Here is a 27,643-nt window from a genome sequence, read left to right as displayed (position 1 = left end):
TTCACGTTTTACTTTAACTTCCTGTCTTTGTCTTTTTCCTGCCTTTTTTTTTCTCCGGCTCACCTTTGTTTTGTTCATCCGTCTGCCCTTTTTTTTCTCCTTCCTCCTTGTGTTTTATCTGTGTTACTCGCAATGTTCATCTTGGTTTTTTTCTGCTTTTTGTTGCCTGCATTTTTTATCTGGAGCCCAGCTATAGTTTATTAAAGCCTGCTTCGGTGTCTTGTGTTTGGGTCCTTTTTGATTGGAAAACACTTTTTCTTTATATTGGAAAAGTTGGAACAGTTTTGCCTGAACATTATATTAACTGTAACTGTATTTTGCTTGCATTCCTATCCCAGTGTGTACAGTATCTGTGTAACAGAAGCATGAGTGGGTGGAGGTTATGCAAACAAAACAAATTAGTAGCTCTATTTACATATTCCTTACACGTATTAAGCCCTAGAGGACAGTTTCATGCCTGATTAAAGGAAACTATTTTTTTACTTTCAGACGTGGCAGCGAAATTAGAAAAAAATAATTATCCCACCATTGTCACACAGACCAATATTTTTGTATTTCCTCTTCCCTAATTACTAACAAACAAGCTATTAATGAGGGGGCCGTGAGTCAGCAGGTAAATCTTCACCTCTGAGAAGTAAAAAAATATGTTTAAGGGTGGAAGGAAGTACAAGGGGAAGAAGAACAGCTGCAGTTATTAACTGCATAAAAAAAGATTAAGTGAATCTGTTTGAAAAATAAGAGACGGGAGACATTAATCATTGCTTTTACTGACTGTCGGCAGCGTGCAGCGTTTCTCTGTTTTACACTGCACGCTGACCGTTCAACTGTTGTAAAAAGTATGTAATCTGACTCGCAGGGTGTGTGTGTGTGTGTGTGTGTGTGTGTATGTGTGTGTGTGTTTACGTGTGTGTGTGCTCCCGGTTTTGCTGTAAATAATGCATGACGTATCCTTGTGCCCTCATAAGTGTCAGGTCAGTGACTCGCGGTTCACAGTTGTGTCACACACAGATATCTTCGTCTCTGCACGTGTAGCACAAAGCAAACCAAGAGATACAGACGACAAGCTTTTTAAAGATTTAACACATATTTCTATTTGCTATTGTTGCACTGTTGGGCTGCAGCTAATGATTGTTTAATTATTGATTAATTGGACGATTGTTTTTTGTCATTAATTTCCCAGACGTGTCTTACACTAGATGTGTGACAGTTAAAGGGTTCCATGTAATTATTTAGTCTTGCAAAGTTTGGTGTTTTATTTGTTATTAATCCAGTGAGCAGAGTGGAAAAAACAGAATTTCGTAGCAGCCAAGGTGGCATATTTAAACCAATAACTCTGAAGTAATTATAATCATATATCTCATAAATCCTCACATATGTGAATTTTCCTGTCTTAAATTGACAATAGACAGGTTTTCTGCTCAAACATATCATTAGGAAGTAAATGTTGATTGCAAATTTGCAACGGCCTAATCGCGCCGTCGATGTTTAGATCCGTTCCCTTTAAATCTCGCTCTCATTATGCAATCTTGTCTGCACCGGACCCAGAATCCCCTGTGAAAATGAAAGCCAACTGGTGATCGGGCCAAGCTGGCAGCCTGGCAACATGAATGAATAAACACATGTTTTGTCCTGTGTTGTTGGTGGTAGCTACTCTGAGGAGAAACTACTTTTTTAAACTAAGCGATTATAAAAACACAATTCGTATTTGGTCGATCAATTTAAGGATTAAATGACTGAATGCTCTGACTTCGGGGACTGAATCTTCTGAACGCGGCTGGAACTCGGCCCTATCAGGAGCTCCGCATCTAATATCCTGTCTGTCACTCTGAGTTCTTTCTGTTCCTCTTCCAGTCCTGCAGGCTGATACCTCTTTAAACAACCTCCAGAATCCTGATGAGTATTTCCCTGCTGCTCCGTCCCCTCTGCCAACGTGTGTGAGCATCCTCAGACATCGCGTCCCCTCGCCAAACTAGTTAGCCTCGAGAATAATGGCGCGGGGATACGACTCCATTCGGCGTGCTTGCTTTCTCTCTTTACCTCTTCTCATCGATCCCCTCTTTAATCACCCTCCATCTCCTGTTCGAACTTTATCTCCTGCCTTCTTTGTTCCTCTCCTCTCTTTCTCCTCTCCACCTGCCCTCCATCACCATTTCTCACTCTGTCCATTTACCCCCCCCCCCCCCCCATCCCTGTTTCCCCTCCTCTCCCCAGATGATGACAGATCAATAGCAGAAGCTCCTTTAATTATTCCCTTTTTTCATAATGTGATGGGAGCCGGCAGGAGGCTCAGCGTGCCTCCGCTAATAAAGATACAGAGGAGTGTCTGTGTGGACAGCGGTTGATATTAGTATTGATTCCCCTAATAGACACGCTCTTCCCTGTAGAAAACCGCGCCGCCCCCGATGAGTAATTGCGAAAGCCTTGTGCGCCGACAAGACGGTGTCACGCAGCGCCATGATGGAGTTTAATCAAACTGGAACCATTTAGGAGGAAAATGGTGAGTTTCTCATGTTCCAGGCCCGCAGCTTTGTTAGCACTGAGGTTGGTCTGAATGTGCTGCTTTGAAGAGCTCGAGCTGATTCTCTCTCTCTCTCTTCCACCCAGCAGTTTAATTTTAATCAAGATCTTCAGAGTTTCATTTTTCCCCTACATCGTTTTTCCCTCTCGTTCTCTTTGTTCCTCCATCCTCTTCACTGGAAATTGTGTTTTTGTGCGTGTCCCACTTGCTCTCTCCTCTGCCTTTTCTTCCTCTCGATTGCCACTCGCCCACTCTCCTGGCTCTTGTTACCCACTTCTTTCTCTTTCTTTTCGCTCTCTGGATCGCACTCTAATCTCCGGCTTGGAGGCTTTCCTGGTGTGTTTCCTCCTCCTCCTCCTCCTCCTTCTTCTTCTTCTTCTCCCGCTTCTTCTTCATCTTTCATCGACAAATATGCTTCCATCTGCGCCCTCGCCGCTTTTTTCCTTCCCCCATATGAGCTGCCATCCTACCTTTCCTACTCTCGCTGTTATCTCCTCTCTCTTATCTTTCTTTTCCTAAAAGTGTGACAGGGGTCCTGCAAAAACAGTCTTCAGCCGATACCTAACATGCCTGCAGGGAAGCACTCGCCTAATGTTATACACACAAAGACAAACACACTTGCACGCACACACACACACACACACACACACACACACACACACACACACACACACACACACACACAGACACACACTATTTTCCACACTCTTGTGTTTTGTCTCTGCCACAGACAGACTTTGAAATGATAACTTGAAGGTGAAAACATTTCTGTCAGTTTGTAGAAACAGGGCTGTCAGCGACCGCAGGGAGATACTGTGAGGTGGACGGAGATTTGAGATTGTAACAAGCCGGGAACAGTGTTTCAAACGACAGGAACACTAGGCCGGTACACTCGCAGAGATTTATAACGCGAAATGGCCTGATAAAGGTGTACTGGCGAAGGCCGAACGCCAGGAGACAAATTCGTAGATAAGAAGAGAGAGAGATGGATAGATATGGTTTAAGGCTAAAGATGAAGTAGGGTGCAGAGAAGATAGGGAGAAATCACTTTGATAGCCTGTAAATTCCTATAGGCACAATACAAGAGTGTTATATAGCAGAGCGAGCACAGTGTGTGTGTGTGTGTGTGTAGCAGGAAGTGTTCATGCTCCATGGTGCTGCATGCTGTTCAGATGTCACCAGAGTCCACAGAGACCTCATCCTATGGCGAGCCAGTCTTTGCGCACACGGTTGGTTCATGTGTGAAATGTATGCATATGTGGTTGTGTGTGTGTGTGTGTGTGTGTGTGTGTGTGTGTGTGTGTAGTGGAAGCCTTACTCCCCACTGCTGTCCATTCTGTCTCTCTCGCTGCCGAGAAAGGGAAAAAAAAAAAAAGAACAGTCACACATCCGAGCACATTTTCACAGAAGCAGATTGCAGATTTTTTACTCACCAAACTGAGTCTTTCCAGATAAATCTCCCCATATGGCTTCCTGACAATCGCGCCTCGTTCATTATTCACCATCAGCAGATAAAAAGTGCCCCATATTCTGGGCTGTTGCAACATTTTCAGAGGCTTCACTACGGATGGCAGGCTTGATATAAAAAGACAGCAGTGTCTACTCTCCAAATCGACTACGGAAAACTTGGCTGTAAAACCTGACATACGCCTCATTTGCGACGGCAGCTGCAACTCTATTCGACATTATGTTTTGCTCATATTGGCTAACAGAAGGGCTGAAATGTTTTCCTCTTCTTGACTCAAACTGTAACTTTAATCTGAGCTGACAATGACATTTTTTTATGTCCTGTCCTCGGGCTAGGAGCTTTATGGTTTGGAAGCTCGGGAAATCAGCCAGGCCAGTGATGAGTGGATGAGAGCAGAGCATTCAGCGGGTCGCTGTTAGTGTTAGTGGTGTTAACATCTGACACCGACATCGCTCTCTTCTCTTCATTTCTGGGACAGGTTCTTTTGTAGATTCAGATTTTACACACAAACATACACCAATCAGCCGCAACATTAAAAGGATTGACAGGTGAAATGAATAACACCGATCACACTGATGATACGATGAAGTGTTGGGAAACCGCCTGCGTGCAGCTTGACACACACCACCCATCAGAACACTCCAGGACCACACTGCCAAAAACTGCTCAGGAATGGCCTGAGAAATGTGTTAAAGAGCTCACGGGTCGACCTGGCCTCTCATTTCCCCAGATCCTAATCTGATCACGCATCCGTAGGACGTGCCAGAGTAAGTCCGATCCATCAAGACCCAAGACCCTTGTGACCCACAGGATTCAAAAGGATTTGCTGCCAACATTCTGGTGCCAGATATCCTGGGACAACCCCTGAAGGACCTGTGTCCATGCTTCAATGGATCGGAGTCAATTCCAATCCATGATGGGGCGTCCACGGATCTGGCTTCTTCCTGCATATCCCAGCGATTCTCGAATCAATCAAAGGACTGGAATCTGGGAAATCTGGAGGCCGGGTCAACACCTTGAGCTCTTGGTCGCGGGCCATTTCTGAGCAGCCTTTGCAGTCTGGCAGTTCTCATTGTCTCGCTTCGGGGGGAACTACCATCGGGGAGTGCTGTTGCCATGAGGGGTTGTACTTGGTCTGCCACAGTGTTTGTGTGGGCCTCTACAGGCTCCTTTGTCAGTAGAACTATTTAAAAGTAATTCTGTTTTGCACAACAGTTGAGCGTTTCTTTTCCAAAGAAATCAACAGGTTTCTCTTGTGTTGTCTCCAAGTGTTCAGCTTCATGCTGTCAAAAGCTCATATTTTGAGACACACAACACACTGTGGTCTCTCTTTATTGCCCACCGCTGGACTGGTGAAGTTGAGGGTGAGTTATGCCTCATCATACCCTCTGGTCTTTGTTTCCATAGATGTCGGTTTGGTGTAGACTCATCAGCTGCTTTAAATGTACCTGGGAGTGCTGTCACAAACCTGTCCATGCTTTGCTGGCAGTTTTGAACCGTGCCTCCTCCATTCAGCCTCACTGCCCCCCCTCTGTTGTATCTCCGGGCCCCACTTTGGAAAGCGCTGGCGTGGGGGGTGCCATTTAGTCAACTGGTGTGATTGCCAGGAGCGAACGTTTCTCAGCAGCACATTGCATTGTAATGAGACGATCAATGTTATTCACCTCAGGTATGATTGTATGATTTTTTGTACCCTCGTGTTTCGCGTGTCGCTTTTCAGTCCCTCCCCCTCTGTGGTTTTCTCTCCTTCCTGTGTTTTTACAATCCTTTCCCCTGCATGTCCTTTTCCCGCCTGTGTGTCTGTCTACAATCTTTGTTCTCCCTCATGTCTTTGTCAGTTTGCTCTGTGTTCGTCCGTGTTCTCCTGTGATGCCACAATGTGTTCCACACCCGCGTCATCTCCAGTGTCTCCTAGTGTCTTCCTGTGGTATGTTTCTTTTTTGTTGTTCCTTGAGTGTTCATTTGATTTGTACTTTGATACTGTACAGCACTTTGTTGCTACTTTGCCTTTTATCCCTGAGACTCGTTTTTGTTTTTTTTTGGATTTGTATCATTCAGCTCATAAAGCTCGCCTTTAGCTCCCCAATCCAGCCTCCCGTGTGTTGTCTGCATTTGGGTCTTCACCTTGTCAACCGTAATTGTAACACAGCAACTCCAATGATCCCGAGCTCTTACCATCTTTTGTTTTTGGTTCGGTTGAGAGACCCTGACTGCTATGACATGTGTTTAGAGGTGGTGTACAGGACTACATAACACTGCTCCTCCAGTCTGTCCACAACATTTTCACCATCCTTTGGCGACCACAGTTTTTCGCCTTACAGGAGGCTGAACTGTGTGTGTGAAGGTGTGTGTTTTTTATAGACATGCCAACAGGCTAAAATGGGATACATGAATTTCTGTGTGGACTCATGTAACATAACCAAACCAGTCGTGTGTTTGTGAACTTGCGCTCTGTTTGTCGATGTTTGCTCCTTTTTGCTTCTGCCTTATGGACTCACATGCACAAGTTAAAAGTAAAACATCTGAGCACTTCCCCCCACTACCTCCTTGAAGTACATGGTATCGCAGCGCAGCACATGTTGTTTATCATCTTCACCCGTCTTCCAACTTGTCTCTTTGTGCTTTCATCATGTAAGAGCGGATACCTGGTTTGTATTGATCCAGCTTTAATTAAAATGTGATTTCATCTGTGTGTGTGTGCAGCTCTCACAGGCAAGAGCACACACTCCCGCAGTATTATCTGCCACTTGTGTTGATCCCTCTACTTCTCCGCTGTTAAATATCTCATTCCTCACACCCCTTGGCTTTTCCTGCTTTTAATCTCTCTCCCTTCTCACATCCTTGACTTTAAGCCTTTTCTCCTCCTCTCTGCTCTCTTGCTGCCTTCATACCCGTCTCTCTTCCAACCTTTCTTTCTGCCCTGGGAGACAATCTGCAACCACACACACACCCTCGCCGTCCCTTTATCCATCCCCTGTCGGCATGCATGCAGGCGTATTATGGATGGATGAACAGGAATGACGGATGGAGTCAATGGAGGTGCTGATGGATTGAAGTGGCCTTTTCATGAACAAACCGCGACATCGAGGAAAAAGAATATGGCTCCCGTGTTTTGTTTTTTTTTTGTCACGTTCACGTCTTCTCCGTCACTCCGTGATTAATATGTACCTCTCCAGTCAATTATCTCAGCCTGTGTCTATCTGCATATTTGTCCTCCATCAGAGGGAGAGCAGATGCGTTTAGGTGTGAAATGTAAACAGGGCGTGCTTGTTGTTTTTCTTCCAGAGTGACTCACAGAGTGTTATCATTTACAAATCAATGGGCACACTCACATTAATTCATAATTTAGTGAATCAACATCCTGGCGATTTCATCCTGAATCACTGATGCTCTGCTTGGGCTCTTGGCTTGCGGGCGAAGGTGGGAGGGAGCAAGCTGAGGGAGGCTACAACCCCCTGATGAAAAACAAGGATATCGAGAGGGAGGGAGGGAGGGAGGGAGATGGAGTGTGGGAGAGAAGAAAAAGGGGAGAGAGAGTGAGAGAGGAAGAGAGGAAGAGAGAGGGAGGAGGAGCGACATGAGAAGGAGTAGGAGAGGGCATGAAAGGAGGGATGGTCGAAGGAGGGTTTCTGCCAAAAGAGGAGGAGGAGGAGAGTGGGAGAGAGAGACAGGGGGATGAGGGCGAGGGAGTGTGTGTGTGCGTTGTAACCGTCCAAACACGTGACAAAGAGACACAGACCTCAGCACACAGACGCGCTCGTTTCCACGACGGCAAACATGGGGGCTGTGGTGGGCACGCTGACCATGCAGACCAAGCAGAGGAGGCCGTCCATCGGTGAGGGAACACACACACACACACACTCACACACACACACACACACACACACACACACACACACTCACACACACACACACACACATACACACAAAAAAATCTACATAAATGCAAAATGCCTTTTTTTTTCATTGAAATAAGCACGTGCATGCACGGATGTGGAGAATGAAACTTTTAATAGGGTGTTTTTCTTGCATGCACACACACACACACACACACACACACACAGATACACACACACGCTCACTCCAGTACAGATATACAGCGCACGTACGCCAGCTGCAGACCAAAGATTAATAACTGCTGGTGTTTCAGTTAAGATGCAGTGAAAGAAAGAGGGCATATGGGTTGTAGAGAGTGTGTGTGAGCGCGCTCGTGCGTGTCTGTACGCCTCTGTGTGTGTGTGTATGTGTGTGTTTACGAGAAAAGGAGAGAGAGACCAACAGGTGTTCCCAGAGGAAATAGAGTATCTTTTTATTCTACAACAAAGTTGCAGTGCGACAGTGTGTGTGTGTGATTGTGTGTGTGTGTGTGTATGTGTGTGTGTGTGTGCGTGTGCGCGCACCTATGTGACTGTTGTTGTGCTTATCTTTTTGGACAGAGAAAACCGAGAGACGAGAGTACGAGACGTCTTCTACGACTGTGAGTGTGTGTGTGTGTGTGTGTGTGTATGTGCATCGCGCTGTCTGTCTGGCCGCGTGTGCACCGACAGACGCTGGTAAACACACACATGTCGGAGGTATTTGTCACTCCGCTCACACACTGCTTTTCCCCGTCTCGCTGTTACCTTGGAAGCACGGTAGCCATGGCAACAAAAGATGTCAGTTTTGGGGTGGGGGGGCTTGGAGGAGCGGTTGGGGGGGGGGGGGGCTGGTGGCGTTGATGAGATTGGGGTATTCCACAGCAATTCAAGGCCGTGTGAAAGAGACAGAGGGAGATATGCAGATGAGGGGCGAGACGAGGATGACGACCTGTTGCCTGAGAGAAACGCTTCGCCCCTCCTCATTACTCATCCCTAATAAAAGCATGTAAACCTCATTTATACAAATCTAACAAATCCACACCGGCTGCTCCAGTGAACGGGCCACGCTGAGCAACAGATCAGCGCCAGAGTGAAAATATCCCCTATTAATAGTGTGCAGCCATTTAAACTTATTTGTCGAGGCAGGCTGTTACGGTTTTTTTTTTTTTTTTTTTTCACAGCGCAAATGAGACCATACAGGACATTTTCCAAGTGAGTGCGTATGGTTCGTTTCATCTCCTCACTACGCTTTTTTTTCCTTTTCATTCGCCACAAGCTCAAACAAACACCTTCTCCCCATGGGTGTTAAAAGAAAAAGGGGAGGCGTACATTTGTTTGTTGTTTTGAATGATGACGTGGTCATAGACGCCCTCACACTGTGGAATGAAAACAAGCTTTTTTCTTATGTCCCCCCCCCCCCCCCCCCCCCACCGATGGGACGTGGAGTCATTTGGAGGAGAGAGGGAGGGTGTTTGTGATTCTGGTGCTGTTAGTACTTGAGCGTCTCTCGCTGCTCTGACATGTTCTCTGTATGCCGGATTAGTGCGTCAGGGGTTTGTGTGTGCTTTGTGGCGCCGCGGATAACTTGTTATCAGGGAAGCAACACTGAGAGGAGCAGGCTGTAATACTGCGTGATTAGATTCCTACTTGATTGATCCTCTGAGCACTGGCTCATCACCTTCTTCTGACTTAAAAAAAAAAGAAAAAAAGAAAAGACACGAAGCGCCTCGATGTGCCTGTGTCTGTCTGGGCTGTCTGTTTTCATCAAGGCTTCTCGTTTGTTCTCTCAACTTTCTTTGTTTTCTGTCGACTCTCTTCGTCTTTTCTCCCCGACAGACTCTCTTTGGTGGTAGTTTTTTCCTCCTCCTTGCGGTCTCGTCTGCCATCTGTCTTCTTCCTCACCTGTCGCGTTGCCCTCTGACAACTCACCTCTCTAGCAAAACAAAAAAAAAGAAAATCCCCCACCATTTTTCCTCCCCTCTCCCTGGTGAATTTCTCACTTGTTCTCAGTCCCCCATATCTTTGCCTTTCTCTGTTATTCCCCACAGCGGTGTTGTCTCAATCTTCCCCCTCTCTTCTCCTTCTCTGTCACTCTCCTATCATCTTTCCCTCATTTCTGACTCCTGCTGACTCCCTCCTCACCCTTCAACCTCGTCTTCTGGTTTTCACATCTTTCTCTCTTCCATTTTACCTCGCTGCGTTCTCCTCTCCCTGTTGTTTCCCCCCTTCTTCTCTCTCCCACGCTTGTTTCCCTTCATCTCACTTCTAATCCCCCCCCCCCGCCACACTCTCTCATGCCACCACCACCACAATCTGCTCCTGGCACCCCCTCATCTCCATACCTCCCTTTCACTGCCTCTACTCTCGCTTTTATGCCTCCATTCCTTCTCTCATTTGCTCCCTTTTTTGCCTCCATCACCCACGCTCCCATTAGCTGGTGTGAGTGCTTATTAAGTCATCTCGTCATTCTCCTCTCTTGGCATCCAGCAGTGTGTGTGTGTGTGTGTGTGCGCGCGTGCACTTTTTGTTTGTGTATTTTTTGCAGGTTCTAGAGTCTAGACATGTATTTACTCAAAAAAAATCAATACTGGCATGCTGCTATGTGTGTGTAAATGAGCTCTATGTGAGTCACTCTTTCCAAACATAACCAACAGTGGCACACTAAATATGTGAGGAGGTGACACTAGGTTGGATTTCTGTGTGTGTGTGTCTGCGCCTCATGTACACACAGACGCACACTGCAAACACCCTCCAGCACTTCAGCTCTCCTTCACAGGCTGAGGATTAGTAAGCAAACAGATATGTGTGTGTATGCGTGTGTGTGTGTGTGTGTGTGTGTGTGTGTGTGAGAGCACGCAGGCATGGGAGTGTGTATTGTTTTATGCACACATGACTGCTGACTTCTTTATCTGTGACCCTTAAATGAATGTGTTCATGTTCGTCTCGTTTGTGCAACTGCACGCATGCAGCGAAGTGTGCGTGGACGTGGGAGTCGGACTGGACCCCCATCCCGTGTCCACTGGCTCGGATGTTGACTGTGCAGAAACAATGCGTCTCAGGGCTCGAATTCACGCCGCCGAACACGATTATGTTGTGCGGCTTTGCCGTGGAATAAATAGGACTGTTGCAGCCCCGAAAAAGCTATTTTTAAGATGCCTCCATCCATACCTCCGGGGAGCGCCTTGGACACTCTTGGAGCGCCACCATTAAAGAGGCCGGTGTAAGCGAGCCCTCTTTCCGTCGCCGCCTGGACGGCAGATTAGGCTAATTCAGATTATGCAAATGACACACACTCCCTGGCAAGGATTACAGGCCACGATGCGAGAAGGAAAGGGAAGAGAGCATGGCGGAGAGTTTTGGCTAGAGTGAGAAAGAGATAAGCAACGGAGGAGAAAGGAGGATGCGGCGGGCAACAGAAGAAAGGAAGAGATGGAGGAGAAACGAGAGTGAATGTTAAATACAAGCGGCAGTAATTGGAGGGGAAACTTGGAGCTAAATCCTGTTTTCTGGGCTGGATGAAGTGCATGTGTGTTGATGTAAGAGGTGTTGTTTTTTTTTTTGGTGATAGGTTGCTGGCTGGGGAGAGTGACAGGCAGTTTCTCCTCGCTGACAGTTCAGACCACCGGTAAATTCTCCAAACAAGCTCTGAAAGAAAAGGGGTCCAGGCCTTTAGTCACTGTCAAACGCCACAGCTCATAATAGCTCGTGTAACAGATGGGAGTGAAGCTCTCGTGGTGGCTTTCTAGGTTGGGTTCTTTCTGGGTTTTTTGTAACCTGCTTATGTTGCAGATTCGGTTTCATGCAGGTTTCTAGAACTCACCTGCGGAAAAAAAAATGGTAACAGTACACCCCAAAAGAACTCAAACTTGTTAATATAACACTTTAGAATATGTCTTTCCTGGATCAGAATCTTGTACTCACACTTTTGCTTGCTGGAGTTCGTGTCTCTGAACCCACAGTCAGATCCAAATTATTCATGTTTTTTCAAAAACGAGCCAAACAAAGTGCTTCCTGTGCACTGGGAATGGAGGGGAATAGCAGAAGTGCGTCATTCACTCCTCAATATTAATGTATGGATTATTGAACAGGCCTACAGCACAGGAGGCCCAGTGGGTCAGAGGGAGCCTCACTTTGAAGTGTGTGATATCGGGAATGTATGAATAACGCGATCCTTGCAATATTAAGCATCCGCCGCTACAGCTTCAATTACGGAGCGGGGAAAAAGGACTGTGTTTCATCGAAAGCTCTGAAAGTCACATGTGCAAAAGTACACACGGTCTTTACTGAAGTAGTGCAGAAAATAGTACTGATTCAACTTTTTTAATCAAGTAGAAGTAAGAAAGTACAGACTCTGAAATGTAGTATCCATCTGAGGAACATTTCCACCAGCCATTTCTGTGCAAAGCTAACTGGACCTCACGTCATAATAATGTAAATCATAGACTATTGAACTTAAACCAGCAGGATTTGTCCGAGCTGTTTGTAAACGCAACAGAAATACAATTGATCGTTTGGTCTCATTCCCAGGACATCACATGTTGACATTTTGGGGTGGTTAAGCGTCCCGAGCAGCAGAAGATTAAGAAAATGAGAAAATCCAGGCAGATGGCTGCAGAGTCTCTGCAGATAAGAGACGCCAACACACCTTTTCTCTCCGTTCCTGTCTCCCTCTGTGTCTGTTTCTCTCTCGTTACGTATTTTGACATTGTTTCGTCTTGCTGCGGCTGCTGTGCGTGACATGCTCTGATGAAATCAGTCTTGTGATGTTGGGAAGGCGACGTGCAGTGACGCAGAATAAAAGTAACAGATAATTCCCTTCAAATGCCTTAAAACTAAAGTAACAAGTCTGTTTTGAAAATGTAAGGAGTCCAGATATTTGTGTCAAAATTAAGGCAAAGTAGTCAGAGTAAGTTAGTTAAAGTACAAGTACCTAAAAGAATCTACCTAAAGTACAGCAACAAAGTATTTGTACTTCCCACCTCTCACAATATATGAATTCATCACACTTGTAATGTGTTTCACATTCTCTTCTCGCGGTGTTTCACACGTGTAGAGTGTGGATGTGAATCCACTGTGTGTAAATACCGGTAATTACACATGAGATATTCTCAGCACAAAGCCCGTCTGCTTTGTTGTTAATGTTTCCATTTCTGCAATTAAATAACAGAACATATCTGGAATGTGAAACATCTTTTCACTAAAATGCATTTATTGACACTTACTTAGGCCACGTTACAGTAATTTAATCTCCTTTAAAGATCTGTTTTAAGAAATTATAAAGTGTTGTGTTGAGTTGGATTTAGACCTGGTAATGAGAAGCTTCTCTTAAACTTCAGTTTCTGCCAGGCTCAGTGCAATTAGATGGATAAAAAGTGCAATTACCCCTTTGTTGTTATTCTATTCTATAGTTATGTGATGGTGTTTAATGTCCACAGTGTCCTCTGGGTGTGATAACTTCGTCATTTTTGGTTTTTTATTTCTAAAAGAAAGAGATTTGTTCATATACAAACTCCTCTCATTAATCATTTTATGCAACTAACACTTAGTTGTTCTCCCCGAGGCAGAAAAACTTTCACTCTTTGTTTTGTGCACTAATTTATTTTAGATATTGACGTTAATGTGAATATCAGCTCTTTCTCTCTTTTTAAATTGCTTGATGAATTTTGTTGTACATATGCCGAATATAGTTAATTAATGACAGCCTCCAATTCAAACATTTGACCTGTCGTTTTCTTCGGATTGTAGATTAAAAATGGAGAGCAGATGATGCTTTTCTTCACTTTCAATGCATTATGGGAAAAAGAAACGCATTTGAGGGTTTCCTTTAAAGTTTAAGAAAGAGTCTCGTTCCCAACTTTTCAAAAAAACTCACACAACTCAACACTTTGGGAGAGAGGATGGGTCGACCGCCGGACTTAAGTGCGGGAGTGAGACACAAAAATATTTTTTTCTTACAAGTAGAACCTTTAAAGGGGCACTGAGGAGCTTCTGTGTTGTGCAATAGAAGCCGGCCGTTAGCAGAACGTTAGCTGCTGTTGCTCTCTGTTAGCGGAGCACAGAGAAGCACTGAGACAAAGCACTCAGGAATGTGCATGAAGTCACATCCTTTGGACTGTCAAGGAAAATCAAACCGGAGTCCTTAACATAAAAATCCACAGTCGAGCAGCATTAAACGACTTAAACAAAAATCTAAGTGCTGTATCGTAGGCAACCGAGGCGGGGAGGTCACGTCGTCACGTCACATTCCAATCTGCTCACATGCGGCCATTAAAAAAGGGATTAAAACATGTATACTGCAACAGATTGTAGCATAGAGCCCCTTTGACAGTTTGGTTTTAGTATCCTACAGAACGTGTTCCACACCTGTGGAAAAGAGGAAGCTCTGACAGAGATGACAGCAATATTGTCGAATGGTCACAGCGAGAGGCCACTGAACACAATATACACTCAATCATGCTTACCGAGTGATGTTTACACTGCCGAGCATCCTTTAAACGCCTGGCAAATTAAATTAAACGCTACTCTCGCCGCTAGATTTAATTTCAGCCGGCGCTGCTGGGTGAACAGTAAACACAACGGTAAATAAAACAAACCTTCGGCTGACATCTCTGTGGGAAGCCTCTCGATACGGCAGAGCCCCCTGCAGTCTGCCAGGCAGCGGCTACAGTCGAGCTCGTCGGGCAATCACAGCCCCCGTTAGTGTTCGCGTTAAGACCATGAATGAGCGCCAGCTGGTCACAGAACAGGGATGCTGAAGAGGGCATTTCATCTTTATTTCATTGTGATTTGTTTTTGAAGCCTGTTCGACCTTCCCAGGCGTGCTTTGTACTTTGAGAATGTGGAGCTTTTGTTCTGAATCGCTGAGCGCTGTCACCCTCCGAGTAAAGACATCAGCTAAATCTGAAGTAACACATGTAGTGACAGCACACAGCACATCTTCATCGGGAGCCGTGACACACTCTGGGGTCCTCTGTGTTGGTTTCTGCTGCCCCCTACCGGTCTACTCTGGTCATAGCAGGTGATAGTCATACATTATCACAAATACAGTACATCACAATTAGGTCTCCACAGAATGGGTGTTGGGTGATATATAATTACTGATTTGAATAAAGTTTTGTTTACATTGTAGAGTGAGTCACGTGATACGACTCAGGCGTGTTTATTTAGAAGAGTCACTTTGTAGTAAATGAAGCCTCCTGTGTGGCTTAATGGGGCCAATTAATCAAGTGCTGATCTTCACACGCACACACACACACACACACACACACACGTGCGCACACACACACACACACACACACACACACACACACACGTCTAGACCACAAAAACAAACCCCACACACGGCGGTACAGTAGAAGGTGAGTTTATCATTGTTACAGGTCGGACCCTCCAGTTGAAGCCCAGCTCCCAAAGAGTGAAGGACACAGTGACTGTAACACAGAGAGGGGAGGAGGGGAGGGGAGGAGGGGAGGGGAGGGAGGGGGGAGACGGTTGAGAGTTAGTGGGATGGAGCGAAGGTCAGGATAAAGAGAGAGAGATGCCCCGGGGAGTGGAGAGACAGGGGGATAAAAAGACAGAGACAGAGAGAGGCAGGTGAGTGCTGATCTCACTGTAGGAGGAAGCAGGATGGGGGGAAGTTTATAGGCGGAGAGAATAGAGAGAGACAAGTTTAAAAGTTTAAAGATACAAGCTTTTTAATAAGAGGGGAGTGAGCTCCTAGAGAAAGAAAGAGGTGATCAAAAATGGAAAGAGAGCAGCAGAGGGACAACAGCCTGCAGACTATAGCCATCGTCCTGCTGTGCTGCGGGGCCGTCAAAATGCTGCACATGCTGGGAGTCATCTCTGTGGAGGGTGAGTCGGTGCTGCATCTACCGTCGGTGTGATCACAGCGCTTATCCAATCAGCAGAGTTGGAGTTGGTGTTTTCACTTCTGTCCGTCTGCTTGGAAAGTTATTAGAAAAAGAACCATTCGTGTAGGAGTGTTCGATACGCTGCCGCCGTCTCAGAAAATCGAAGGCTGTCAAGTTGTTGACTCTCAAACACGTGTACTGTAGTATTAGAGACCACACTACTGCCGTTAACAACAACTCACACTGTAGACTCGCGGTAGAAGCCTTGTGTGTTTCTTTTCTCTGCTGCTTTTAATATTTTAAAATCATTGTTGATGATGATTCTGCTGCAGTGCTCAATAGATAATGCTATTACCACAATATCTGATGTCACAAACCATCCAGTACACAAACAAACTGATCCTAAAGCAGCTACAACCAGCTGTGAGCCAAGATTGATTTTTGAAAAAACCTCAACATGTTAACCCTTCAAACTTCTTTACTTTGTACCTTTATACGATGTTTTGATTGATGACGTTGATCATAAACTCCACATTTTGTACGTTAAGTTTCCAACCGGTGATACAAATTGACTGTATTTACATGAGCCTTTTTTTTATTTTCTTCATATACTGTTGCTACACTGTAAAAAAAATTCTGTAGAATTTACGGTAAAATACTGGCAGCTGTGGTTGCCAGAACTTTACCGTAGAAAATACGGTTACAATGTAACTGTAAATTTCACATTAGAGAACTGTTATTTGTTTACGGTAATTTGCTGTAAAAATAACAGTTATCATATAAACCTGTTTACGGTAAATTCTTTTAAAAATAACATATATACTGTAAACCTAATTACAGTCCATCAGTGAAAAAACACGGTAAAACTGTAAGATATATTACGGTATTTTATTGCAAAGTTCAACTACGGTAAAATACTGGCCGCTGTGGTTGCCAGAATTTCACCGTAAAAAATATGGTACAACACACATGGAATTACAGTTTGTTGGCGTAGATTTTACAGTCAGCAAATGCAAATGGTAAATTATAAAGGAAATAACCAATTAAGCCCATTGTAAACCAAAGTACAGACTATAATTGATAAACTTTAAGAACATCTCTTTGCATATACACATTCTCTTTGAAAAACAGAACTTGTCTAGTATACTCACAAGGCAGTGTTGACATCTTCAAAAGACAGTGTGTGTCCATACATATGAAGGATAGTCCATGGTAGAAGAAATAAACGTCATGAAAAAAGGAGCCACTTGCCCTGTGTTGATCAACACTAATGAGTCACTGAGTCCAGACTTGGCTGAAGAGGGCTCTTAACATGGACATGGTGTTCAAGAAACTGGAACTTAAAGCATTCAGCAGTCACCAGTTCTGCTTGAAGACTCATGTGTTGTCCATCTGGTGTCCACTGTAGACTGGCATGATCCTCTCTGCAGCCAGAAAAAAGAAACAAAGCAAAGGTTAGATTGATGCAGTGCCTGAGCATGATGCCTACAGAGATAAATTCAGCCTTCTGCTGTTAAACTGAGCTCCAATGAGTTATACATAGAATGAAACCAGTACTCTGGAATATAGTTTTGCAGGTCATCGGGAGTATTTCATTTATTTTGTTGTATTAGTGTGAAAAGTAGAAACAGTCACTTTTCAGGACTAAGTGATCATCAGTATTTGTTTCACCCTTGTCGAATTGCAGCCTAAATCCTGAATCCTGTCCATAATACTGATTTTTTTTTTCTACTGTATGTTTGTATGAAGCTGTTGGCACCGTTCACTTGAGGGAGATCGATTGAGTGTAGTTTGAGTGCTTGCATCTACTCATTTGCTACACTGACATAAACCATAGCTTACCTCTAATTAGCCTTGACAAGACTGGTGTTTGAGTCATTGGGTCCAGACTTGACTGAAGACAGGTGGGACAGAGTCTCATACAGACATGTTACAATGTTAAGGAAACTGGAACTTTGGGCAGGTGTTGTCATCATTCCTGCTTGAAAATTCACCAGCAGTCTTCAATCAGGTGTTTACTGTGGACTGGCATGAATCTCTCTGCAACCAGACAAAGAAAAGACAACAAAGAAAACATTGTTAATGATAATAATGATAACTATTATTATATAGCACTTACACTGTTGCAAAGTGCTTCCCGCAACAACAACAACAAAAAACAAAACATTAATTAAAGAAGTTGGAACAGAAAAAAAATTAAATGGTGAATGAAGAGTAGGTTTAAAAAATCTCATAAAAAAGCCATCCTATAAATATGATTTCAGGAGGCGCTTAAAACAGTTAACAGATTTAGCAGATCTAATAGATTGAGAGAGACTGAGGGAGGAACTGTGGAGAGTGACTACAGCTGAAAACACACAACCCTTTGGATTTGACATCGAATCAGTGATTTTGATTTTTTTAAGGATAGTTCTGAGGATTTACCCTTAAGGAACTCCAGATAACAGGGTAGTAGACATATATGGGAGACATAATTATTGATGTGGCCATGTAAGTATTTGACAGGTATGAAGAAACAAAAACATTTAATGGCAGCACCAGTTCAGAAGCTAATCTATTTAAATGTACTCACTGAAGCTGAGTGCTGATAACGATGACGACGAACCAGAGTACTGGCCATACCGCATTCCTGCAAAGTTGATTGCCTTGCATTATCCAGCTGCACCGTGCTGTGGAGAAGGTGAAATTATTTGTTAAAAAATTGTATGGCTAAGGTGTTAAAGGGATCATTCTCACTTGTTATGTTATCTTTGAATTCGCATAGATCAAGTGTCAATAAATGTTTCCTTCGTAATACATCCAAGTTTCCTTGTATCATCTTTTATTAAGAGTAAACCAGTTTCTCCATTATCAAAGTCTTAACCGACTTGCTACAGAAGTTAACGTTACAGCTAAACATTTTTCTAGCATTAGCAACGTTAGCTGTAGCTAGCGACTTCTCAGAGCCCTTAAGTGACTCTTATATTCTGCAAAAAGCAGATAGTGACATGTCCAGCAACTTTTAAGATATAGCTACCTGAACTCCTCTGCTTGAAAGTCAACGAATAAGAGCTAACGTGGCTCTGCGGCTAGCTAACGTTAATCAGACAGTCTCAATGAGCTGTGAATGTGCTTACCTGAAGAAGAGACTCTGCTCCTGTGGGCGCGAAGAAATGGCGGTGACCTGAAATTTCAAGCTTCCGTTAACTCGCGGTCCTCTCTCTCTCCCTCTCTCTCTCTCTCTTCTCTGTCTGTCTGTCTTGTCTGTCTGTATCTATCTATCTATCTATCTATCTATCTATCTAGCTGTGTGTCTGTGTGTCTGTCTCTCTGTCACAACAACAAACACTGCTCCTGTGGGCGCGAAGCAATGGCGGTGAACTGAAATTCAAAATTTCTAGCTTCCGTTAACTCAGCGGTCATCTCTCTCTCTCTGTCTCTCTCTCTCTCTGTCTCTCTCTCTCTCTCTCTCTCTCTCTCTCTTTCTCTCTCTCTCTGTCTTTCTCTCTGTGTCTCTCTCCTCAATTCAATAAAGCTTTATTGACAAGAACAACTACAAACACAGCAACGTTTTCATTGTCATGTTTTACATATAATAAAAAAAGGACATGTACAAGAATAAAATAAAAATAGAAATTGTGTTTTCACTATACAAAAGAAAGATATAAAATAAAATATACTATTATTTTATGGAAGCCCATTTCCGCCACTTGACAAAAATTATGAGATACTTTGACTTAGTATCTCATAATTATGACTTAGCTATCTCATAATTTTGACTTAGTATCTCATAATTTTTTTTCATCAAGTGGCGGAAATGGACTTCCATATTATTCAAAAAGAATGTGTTAACAATGTTGCAATAAAACTCTATATGATAAACTCTAACGATTGTTGTAGGCCTATGTTTTCCTGTGGGACAATAAAGTTAATCTTATCTTAATTCACTGTGTTTTGACAATAATACAACATTTATAGTTTTCTATTGCATTAAGTGCTTTGTGTCGGCCTGAACAATGCCCCTTAACTGTGATATAATAAGCACATACCACGGCCTGTCATGATGTATTGCTTAAATATACCATACTTTTTAACATTCTACTTTCTATACAAATGATGGTATGATTTAATGGTTTTGTACCGTAAATTTAAACGTAAACATCAGCAAAATCTGTAATTCAGACAGAATGATACCATCAATTTTAGGGTAATTACACGCTTGTGACATTACGGTATTTTACCGTGAATTTAGCAAACTTTTTATAACATTCACAGTAAATTCCATATTTTCTACTTAGTAAGGCCGTAAAATTCAAGTTATTTACTGTTTCTTGATTTACAGTAATTCTTTGTGTAAATACATTTCTTTAATGTATTTACTACAGTGATATACAATTTTTTATTTTACGGTATTTTACTGTTGCTATTGACAGTTTTTTACCGTAATTTCTACAGACATTTTTTACAGTGTACTAATGCATCATTCCACATATTTTGCTTTTTAACTGCATGCATACACAGTATATCGTGTCTTTGTACATGCTGATTTGCATTTATTTTTTGCTCTATTGACAAAGCTTTGTTTTTGTTTAACAATAATTTGAATGAAATAGGGAAATGGGACGATAATCGCCTCCTGTCCACAAAAACAGCTGTGGACACTTTTCCCTGATCATGAGTTCACTGTTTCCTGTTAAAGAAGATTTAGAAACCACATTTAAAGCTGAATACTAACTATTACTGACTCTAACATCTGCATGTTAATTAAGTCGAGTCAGTTTTGTTTAGATCACAAGAAATCACAAGCTCTCCTCAAAAGGACTAACATACAACCCGCTCTCTCCTCAGACCAACAGCACACTGACGGTATATTGTTGGTCATTAGTAGATCCAAAGCATGAAGAACAACTACAGTATAATATCATTGTTTTATGCTAATATATGCTAATTGACAACACATCCAAGTGGTGAGTGTTTTTCTTTTTCTTTCCTTTTTTAAAGAGGAATAACTACGTGCTGTTCTTTGAGATAGGACGTCCTGTGCATTTATAGATTAAGCATGGAGTGTGACGGTGACTGTGCAGGTGATATCAAGGTTCAAGGTTTTAACATGGACAGTAGAGTCGCAGTGGCGCCGTTCAGATGAGTCCATTTACCCATAGACTCTATTGGTGCATGAGTGACAGCACCACAGTAAGACCAAACCTGCCGAGCTAGAGAGAAGGTGCTGTTGCGATGTTTATTTATGTGCACAGTGAATTCGCATTGGATTTGTGCTTTGAATGCATTCATGAGAATGTGTGCACGTGCCTCACATCTGTGGGTTTGTGTGTGCGTGTGTGTCATTATGCTGTATACAGTAGGCTTCACCTGAAGCCTGCTGGGAATTAGGTGCGAATCATCTCACCTTGGGCATGAGTGTGAACCTCCACCCCGATGTGAAAGACTGAACCGCCTGAGTGATGAAACGGATGGCCTTCAGGGGCGGTGTGAGCGTGTGTGTGTGTGTGTGTGTGTGTGTGTGTGTGTGCGTGTTTCAGTACTCAACAGAAGTTACACAAAATCACGACGTTATAATGAACCCATAATGTAGAAGATTGGTGGCCACAGTGCACTGAGCTCCTGCTGGATAACATTATTGTACTTTATGTTGCCTATTACTGTTTCAATTTAGTGGCATTGTGTTCAACCCAGTCGCCAGAATAAATGTTTGCAACGCAACCTCCTGCAGACAACGGATATGTTGAAACATTACGTTTCTTCTGGTACAGTTTTCAAAAACACTTGGTTAGGGTTAGGAGAAGATCATGTTTAGTCTCACCTGTCACCACAAACACGGCTGGAAACTGTCCCAACGTCTCGTCAATATAATCCGTTTTGTTGCGCCAAACGAGGCCAGAAAATGTTCCCACTTCTCCCTACAAATGTCCAGTGGTTTCACGCTGACAAGCCACCATCCTCTGTTCCTACTGAAATGAAAGACAGCTCATATATATACAATAAAAGGTGATTATGATATAGATATTCTAGAAATGTTGATATGGTAATGAAATGTCCTCCTGGCTCAGCACCCTTCTCATATATTTTATAGAATTTACTTGCATCCGACATTCTAGGGACGTAATATGCAAACTGTGATTTTGTTGTGTTCTGTGCATGTGACATCTGTTGCACGTCTGTCCTTCCTGGGAGAGAGATCCCTCCACTGTTTAAGGACAGAGGATGTCACTCACTGTACAGATTGTAAAGTCCACTGGGGGCAATGTGAGAGTGATTTTGGGCCATATGAATGAAACTGATTTGATGGTATGCTTGACACAAACAGATCTGAATGTCTGTATGTGATCTTTGTGACATTTCAATAGGACAACGAGGCATCTACAGACATTTGAGGGACAAATTTCAACTGAGTTGTTCAAAGGATGTACTATCACAGCTGACATTTAAATTCCATCCCACTTTTGCTCTTGAACCATGATGACAGCAAGTCTGTGCAGTTACGTGCATGAAAGGGCCCACAGATGTATCAAATGGGAACACTAGGTATATGGAATCTAAAAAAGGCCGGGCTGTTGACTGTGGTTTAATTTAGCAGTGGGATGAAGTTGTCTCTGCCTGGCACAATAAAAACGCCGTCCTGGCGTCGATGATTCACTGAGGGTTGGACTGAAGAGGTGTCGGTGTAATGAAGCTTCACAAAGCACTAACGGCCGCGCCTCGCAGATGAAAATGTTTCCATTTCAAAACTGTTGATGTTTCAGAATCTGGATCGCCAAGGACGGTGTGAACGTTGCACTCTGTGACACTTCATTAAAAGCAGAGCAGGAGCCCTTAGAAACACTTCGGCTCACTCGCCGTATCCGTAAATCAGACAGTGACAGTTCCGCGGACTGGTGTGATGACCGCATACTTCACATGTAAATGCCGAGAAGACAGAGGGAATTGTACTTAATCGCCATGCAGTCCTCTGGATGGGAGGCATTCATATTATAAGGATGTATTAGAACATTGCACCTGTCCTCTGTAAGAGAAACCCAGCTGGACAGACTGGTCAGTCAGACAGACATTATCCCGGAATAGTCTTCATAAAACACACCGTCTTATTACTTAACCACCAGTACTTTCTCCTGGTCCGGTGTTTTACTACTGCACATTATGACCACTTTATCATATTCTGAATTTTTATTACGATTTCTATTAAATTATGCACAGTTATAACAGTGTGCATAATTATTAGATTGTAGATTGCCGCAGGGAGTTTTTTTTGTGCGCACTTGTGCAAACGTGTAGATGAGAATCTGAGACGGAGAGGAGGGATGTCACGTTCACCTATAGGCACTGTGTGTGTGTGTGTGTGTGTGTGTGTGTGTGTGCGGTCTCAGAGGCAGTGGTTTGTCCTAGTTCCCCTCCCCTCCAGCGAGGAGAGTAATGAGCTGTTAATCAAAGGGCCGGTGAGAGGAGGAACATGGAGCTGTTGGACTGACCTCTACCTCTCATCCTCTCCTCTCTTCTCCCACTTTTAATTTCTGCCAGATAGAATAAGTATAAGAAAATTCAAACCGTATGTGCAGATTATTTCACTGTGGATCCGTGTCCTCCTTCCTGGTCATATATCTATCATTATCCAACCTTCCCTTCTCATACTTTCTCACTCTTTTGTGGCATATTAAGTACGAGTTGTGTGAGCAATGTTGTGTTTCTGTGTGTTCTTTTTTCCAGACAAAGCTGACGATGACTTGGAGATGACCATGGTGTGCCATCGACCGGAGGGCCTCGACCAGCTAGAAGCTCAGACAAACTTCAGCAAAAGGGAGCTTCAAGTGCTCTACAGGGGCTTTAAGAATGTAAGCGATCATGCACATTTCATAGGAAGAGACAAAGGAGATAGAGAGAGAGAGAGATGTCCACGTCTCCATCAGCAGATTCATCGCTTTTTTCCCCGTAATATGTGCTCAGGAGATTCACACACTATCAATTCGAGACATAAACGCTTAAAAAGGATGAAGAATACTTTGGCAAATAATTCTGAATTATGTTTGAATTTATAAAAGGCAAAACTTGTGCTGTGGAGTTCCCCCAAACAACTGAAGTAGAAGTCTGAATTTTCATTTTTGGGTGAGCTCATCCTTTTTACAGTCCACACAGACGTGGAGGGATCCAACATGATCCGTTTGATTGATTCACGTTGCATCCCGGTCAAATCTGTCATCTCTGTCTCTTAACCGAACAAATGATTAGTGCATAAAATAACGACCTTTTGCAATTAAACTAATGCTTCTATAAAACTACATACCCTTGCAAAAAAGAAAATCATAATCAAGTAAGTTAAATAGTGATTTATCCAACACTGTGTTGGAAGTGATTACGTTTGAGTTTATTGAATAGTAACTAAATGGACACCACTTTACTCCTGGCGGGCCAATTAGACTTTATTCCAGCAGCAGGAGCTTTTTTCACAGTGTAAAAACAGTCTGGTGCAGAATGACCTCATGCATATTTATACTGATATACTGTAGCTACGGTAGATTTATTAAAACACTCTGTGAATAGACTGATGTATCCAAAAAAGGACAAATACACAGATTTCACTGGGAGACTGAATGATGTTTGTTGACACTTTGGCTATTTGCTTACCAGTAAATTGAATTAATGTTTTATTTTTCATCACTGTAACTGTAAGGGAACAATGTAAATGTGCTTTGTAGTTGTGACAAATGCAAAAGTATCTGAATACAATCAGGTATCATCCGGTGAAAGATGGCTGATTTTGGTGCTTGTTTTTCCAGCTTACAGCTCAATTAAAGCTCCATGTGAAAACTAGACTCAACAGTGACACCCAGAGGCAGAATGTGCAACTGCAGGCTGATGTACTCCTGGTGATGAGAGACAATAAAGCTTTATACAACCTGATAAATATATATTTTACTATAAAAAAGGCTATCACAAAGAGGTTTGACTGATACCCAGTGTCTAATCAACTTGTGATCCTTTAATTCGTTCCATCTCACTCCATCAGTCTCTCTATTTGACGCGTCCCTCGGGTCAGTATCTGTAATTTCTATCCCCCTCTTCCTTCTCCCCCTCCTCCTCCTCCTCACTCTCTTTCTCTGTCTCTCCAGGAGTGTCCAAGTGGCGTCGTAAATGAGGAAACTTTCAAGCAAATATACTCCCAGTTCTTCCCACATGGAGGTAAAGACAGAGTGTTTGTTTTGCTGTTCTTTGTGTGGTTTCTGTCCAGTGTATTGAAAGGGTTTTCTCTTCTTCTTCTCCTGCAGACGCCAGCACCTACGCACACTTCCTGTTCAACGCCTTTGACTCAGCACATACCGGCTCCATAAAGTTTGAGGTTTGCTTGACTTCATTCGTTTTAATGGGGTTTTAACAACATAATCTTTGTCAATAAAAACTCCTTTTTATAGCTGTTCTTTGTGTCCCTTTTCTCTCCGTCAGGACTTCGTGACAGCTCTGTCCATCCTGCTGAGGGGCACCGTCACTGAGAAGCTACAGTGGACCTTCAACCTTTACGATATCAACAGAGACGGATACATCAACAAAGAGGTGAGTGTTTGTGCCCAACCCTCATTATATTGTGGTTTTATGTACACTGTGTAATATATTGTTACGTTGACGTCTCATTTGTACGCTTGTTCCTCTGATTCACAGGAGATGACCGACATCGTCAGAGCGATATACGACATGATGGGGAAGTACACTTACCCCGTCTTGAAAAATGACGCACCCAAGCAGCATGTGGATGCCTTCTTTCAGGTAGCAACACCTGAGTCCTTTTATTCAAGTCTTATAACAATCTAAGAAAAGAAATGTTGGTGGGTAATCAAGTAAGGAGGCATCGATCAAACACGTGAGTCAGAGCAGGCCCGAGGCATAAGCGAACTAAGCGGCTGCTTAGAATTATTTTTTTTTTTTTTACATATTAAATACATTAAACAAGTGACATGAATGAATGAATGAATGAGTAATTCAAGACAAGATGATTCTGATTTCATGATCAATATACCTGCCTACAACTGCTGTGTCTTGCAGCATTTGAGTCATACGCATAAATTAGACACCTCGCGTGCATAGACAAAGCAAAGATGGATTACTGAATGAGCATGAATTACCCAAGAGGTCAACGGGCCCTGAAGCCAAAGTCGTTGCGTGAAGTCACTACCTCAATAAGTCAAAAAGCAAAAGGCTATGAATCTGAACGAATTTAGGTATTGCTCTTCTCCAGCTGCCCGTCCCAAAAATGCACCAGAATACAGGAAATCACATCTACCAAACTCAGAATTTCCTGGGTGAGGACCCCCAGACCCCCCTTCCCCCAATTGCACACACTTTCGTACAAATAAGGTAGGGGGGGTCCTTATGCATCTGTGCCCAGGGGGACAGTAGCTCATAATCCGTCACTGTATTAATACAATTTATAGTGCAACAATATAGTGTGACATTTGTGTCAATAATTGTCAAGCACAGGTGACTCCGCGGCGGTGGGAGGGGGGCCCCAGATGAAATTCTGCTTAGGGCCCCTAAAAAGGCTTGGGCAGGCACTGACGCGAGTTATATTCCCATCAGTAGAGATGACAAACTGTGACTAGAGAGCAAATAAAAGAGTTAAAACAAAACATGAAAAAGACGATTGTGGCTGACACACTGACAGAAACACCACAGCAAAGCTAAAAGGGCTGAGTGACAGAGAAAGTGTCACAGCTCACAGGAGCTGTGATTTAAGCAATGATGGGAGAAGCATTCACATCCTTTATTGAAGAGTATTAATACCACACTGTGAATATACTGCAACTAAAAAGTTCCTCACTTATCAGAATACTTAAGTAAAAAATACTCATGAAGAAAAATAGTCCGTGTCAGTGTTTTACTGTGATGTAAATGACATTTTAGGATTCATATTACTGCTGCAGCCTGGTGTTTAAAAGGTCTCATATTAATACATATATAACGTTACGACCTCGCGGAAGTCCTGACAGCTTGTTTAAAAATGCACAGCTTCTGAATACAGGCTGTGTGTATCTCCTGTCTTATAATTTCACAGTATTTATATAGCTTTTTAATCAAAACATGGTCATTTTCCTGTTCTACGATATGGGACTTTTAAGGTTGTGCTTATTTTGAATAATTGAACGCTGCTGGGTGGGTTTATCTACAGCAATGCATCATATTCTATAACACCATCATAAAGTCAACTTCTCATGAGCTTAGAAAAACAGACCTGCTTTCAGCTTTTTTGACGGAAGTTGATCCGAAAAGGTTTTAAAATGGTTGTTTAACTTAAGTAGGAAGATATTCCCAACCCAGAGAGGACCTGATCAAAATCACAATCCCCAGTGTGGAGCTGCACGGTTTTAGGAAACGGACTGCAAGGGTATAAAAAAAATTGTCATAATAAAATTGTCGTAATTGTTCCTAAGCTTCCTGCGTATCTTTGGTTACGCTTCTTGATATCTTACCTTGGACAAAAAAGCTGACCAGTGTTTTGCTCTCCGCAGAAAATGGACAAGAACAGAGACGGCGTGGTCACTCTCGATGAATTCATCCTGTCTTGTCAAGAGGTACGTTTGTTCTTTCCTCTCAAAGCTCCCAGTCTCTCTTACGTAATCCTGACGACCCCTTTATTTCACAATCGACCTTATTTTTTTTCTGCCAAGGACAACTGGACACGTCACAGTGGGAAAAGCACAGGTGTAAATGATAAAATAAACGGCTGAACTGACTTCCATTTATAGAACAGAGGCACAATTCATGTTATTAATAACACCTGTGCTTTCCCTGCTGAGTGTGACAAAATGTCTGCTGTGGAAAAGAATTTCCTGGCACAAAATCTCAATCAGTTTTGCTTACGTTTTACAGATCCCTTATTTCTTATTACCGGCTATTAATTATGGTCTTTGCTACCTTTTTATATCAGCGTGTTTATCGGCAGAGATCTCATTTTACAGGCGTTCACTGCCCC

At 43.1% G+C, this 27,643-nt stretch overlaps 1 protein-coding gene across 1 annotated transcript in view; it reads left to right on the top strand.

Annotated features, from left to right (window-relative positions):
* Positions 1 to 27,643, top strand: part of kcnip1a (Kv channel interacting protein 1 a) — a 53,312-nt gene that overhangs the window by 23,843 nt on the left and 1,826 nt on the right. Inside the window, exons 3-8 of the mRNA XM_030396862.1 lie at positions 23,392 to 23,516; positions 24,792 to 24,861; positions 24,948 to 25,018; positions 25,123 to 25,230; positions 25,336 to 25,440; positions 27,180 to 27,242. Coding sequence (XP_030252722.1) covers positions 23,392 to 23,516; positions 24,792 to 24,861; positions 24,948 to 25,018; positions 25,123 to 25,230; positions 25,336 to 25,440; positions 27,180 to 27,242 — 542 coding nt within the window. The remainder of the gene's footprint in view (positions 1 to 23,391; positions 23,517 to 24,791; positions 24,862 to 24,947; positions 25,019 to 25,122; positions 25,231 to 25,335; positions 25,441 to 27,179; positions 27,243 to 27,643) is intronic.

Source organism: Sparus aurata, chromosome 18 (assembly GCF_900880675.1).
Source record: "Sparus aurata chromosome 18, fSpaAur1.1, whole genome shotgun sequence".
Classification (NCBI taxonomy): Eukaryota; Metazoa; Chordata; class Actinopteri; order Spariformes; family Sparidae; genus Sparus; species Sparus aurata.
Note: the sequence above shows the minus strand (reverse complement) of the source record. Positions and strands in the feature narration are given on the sequence as shown.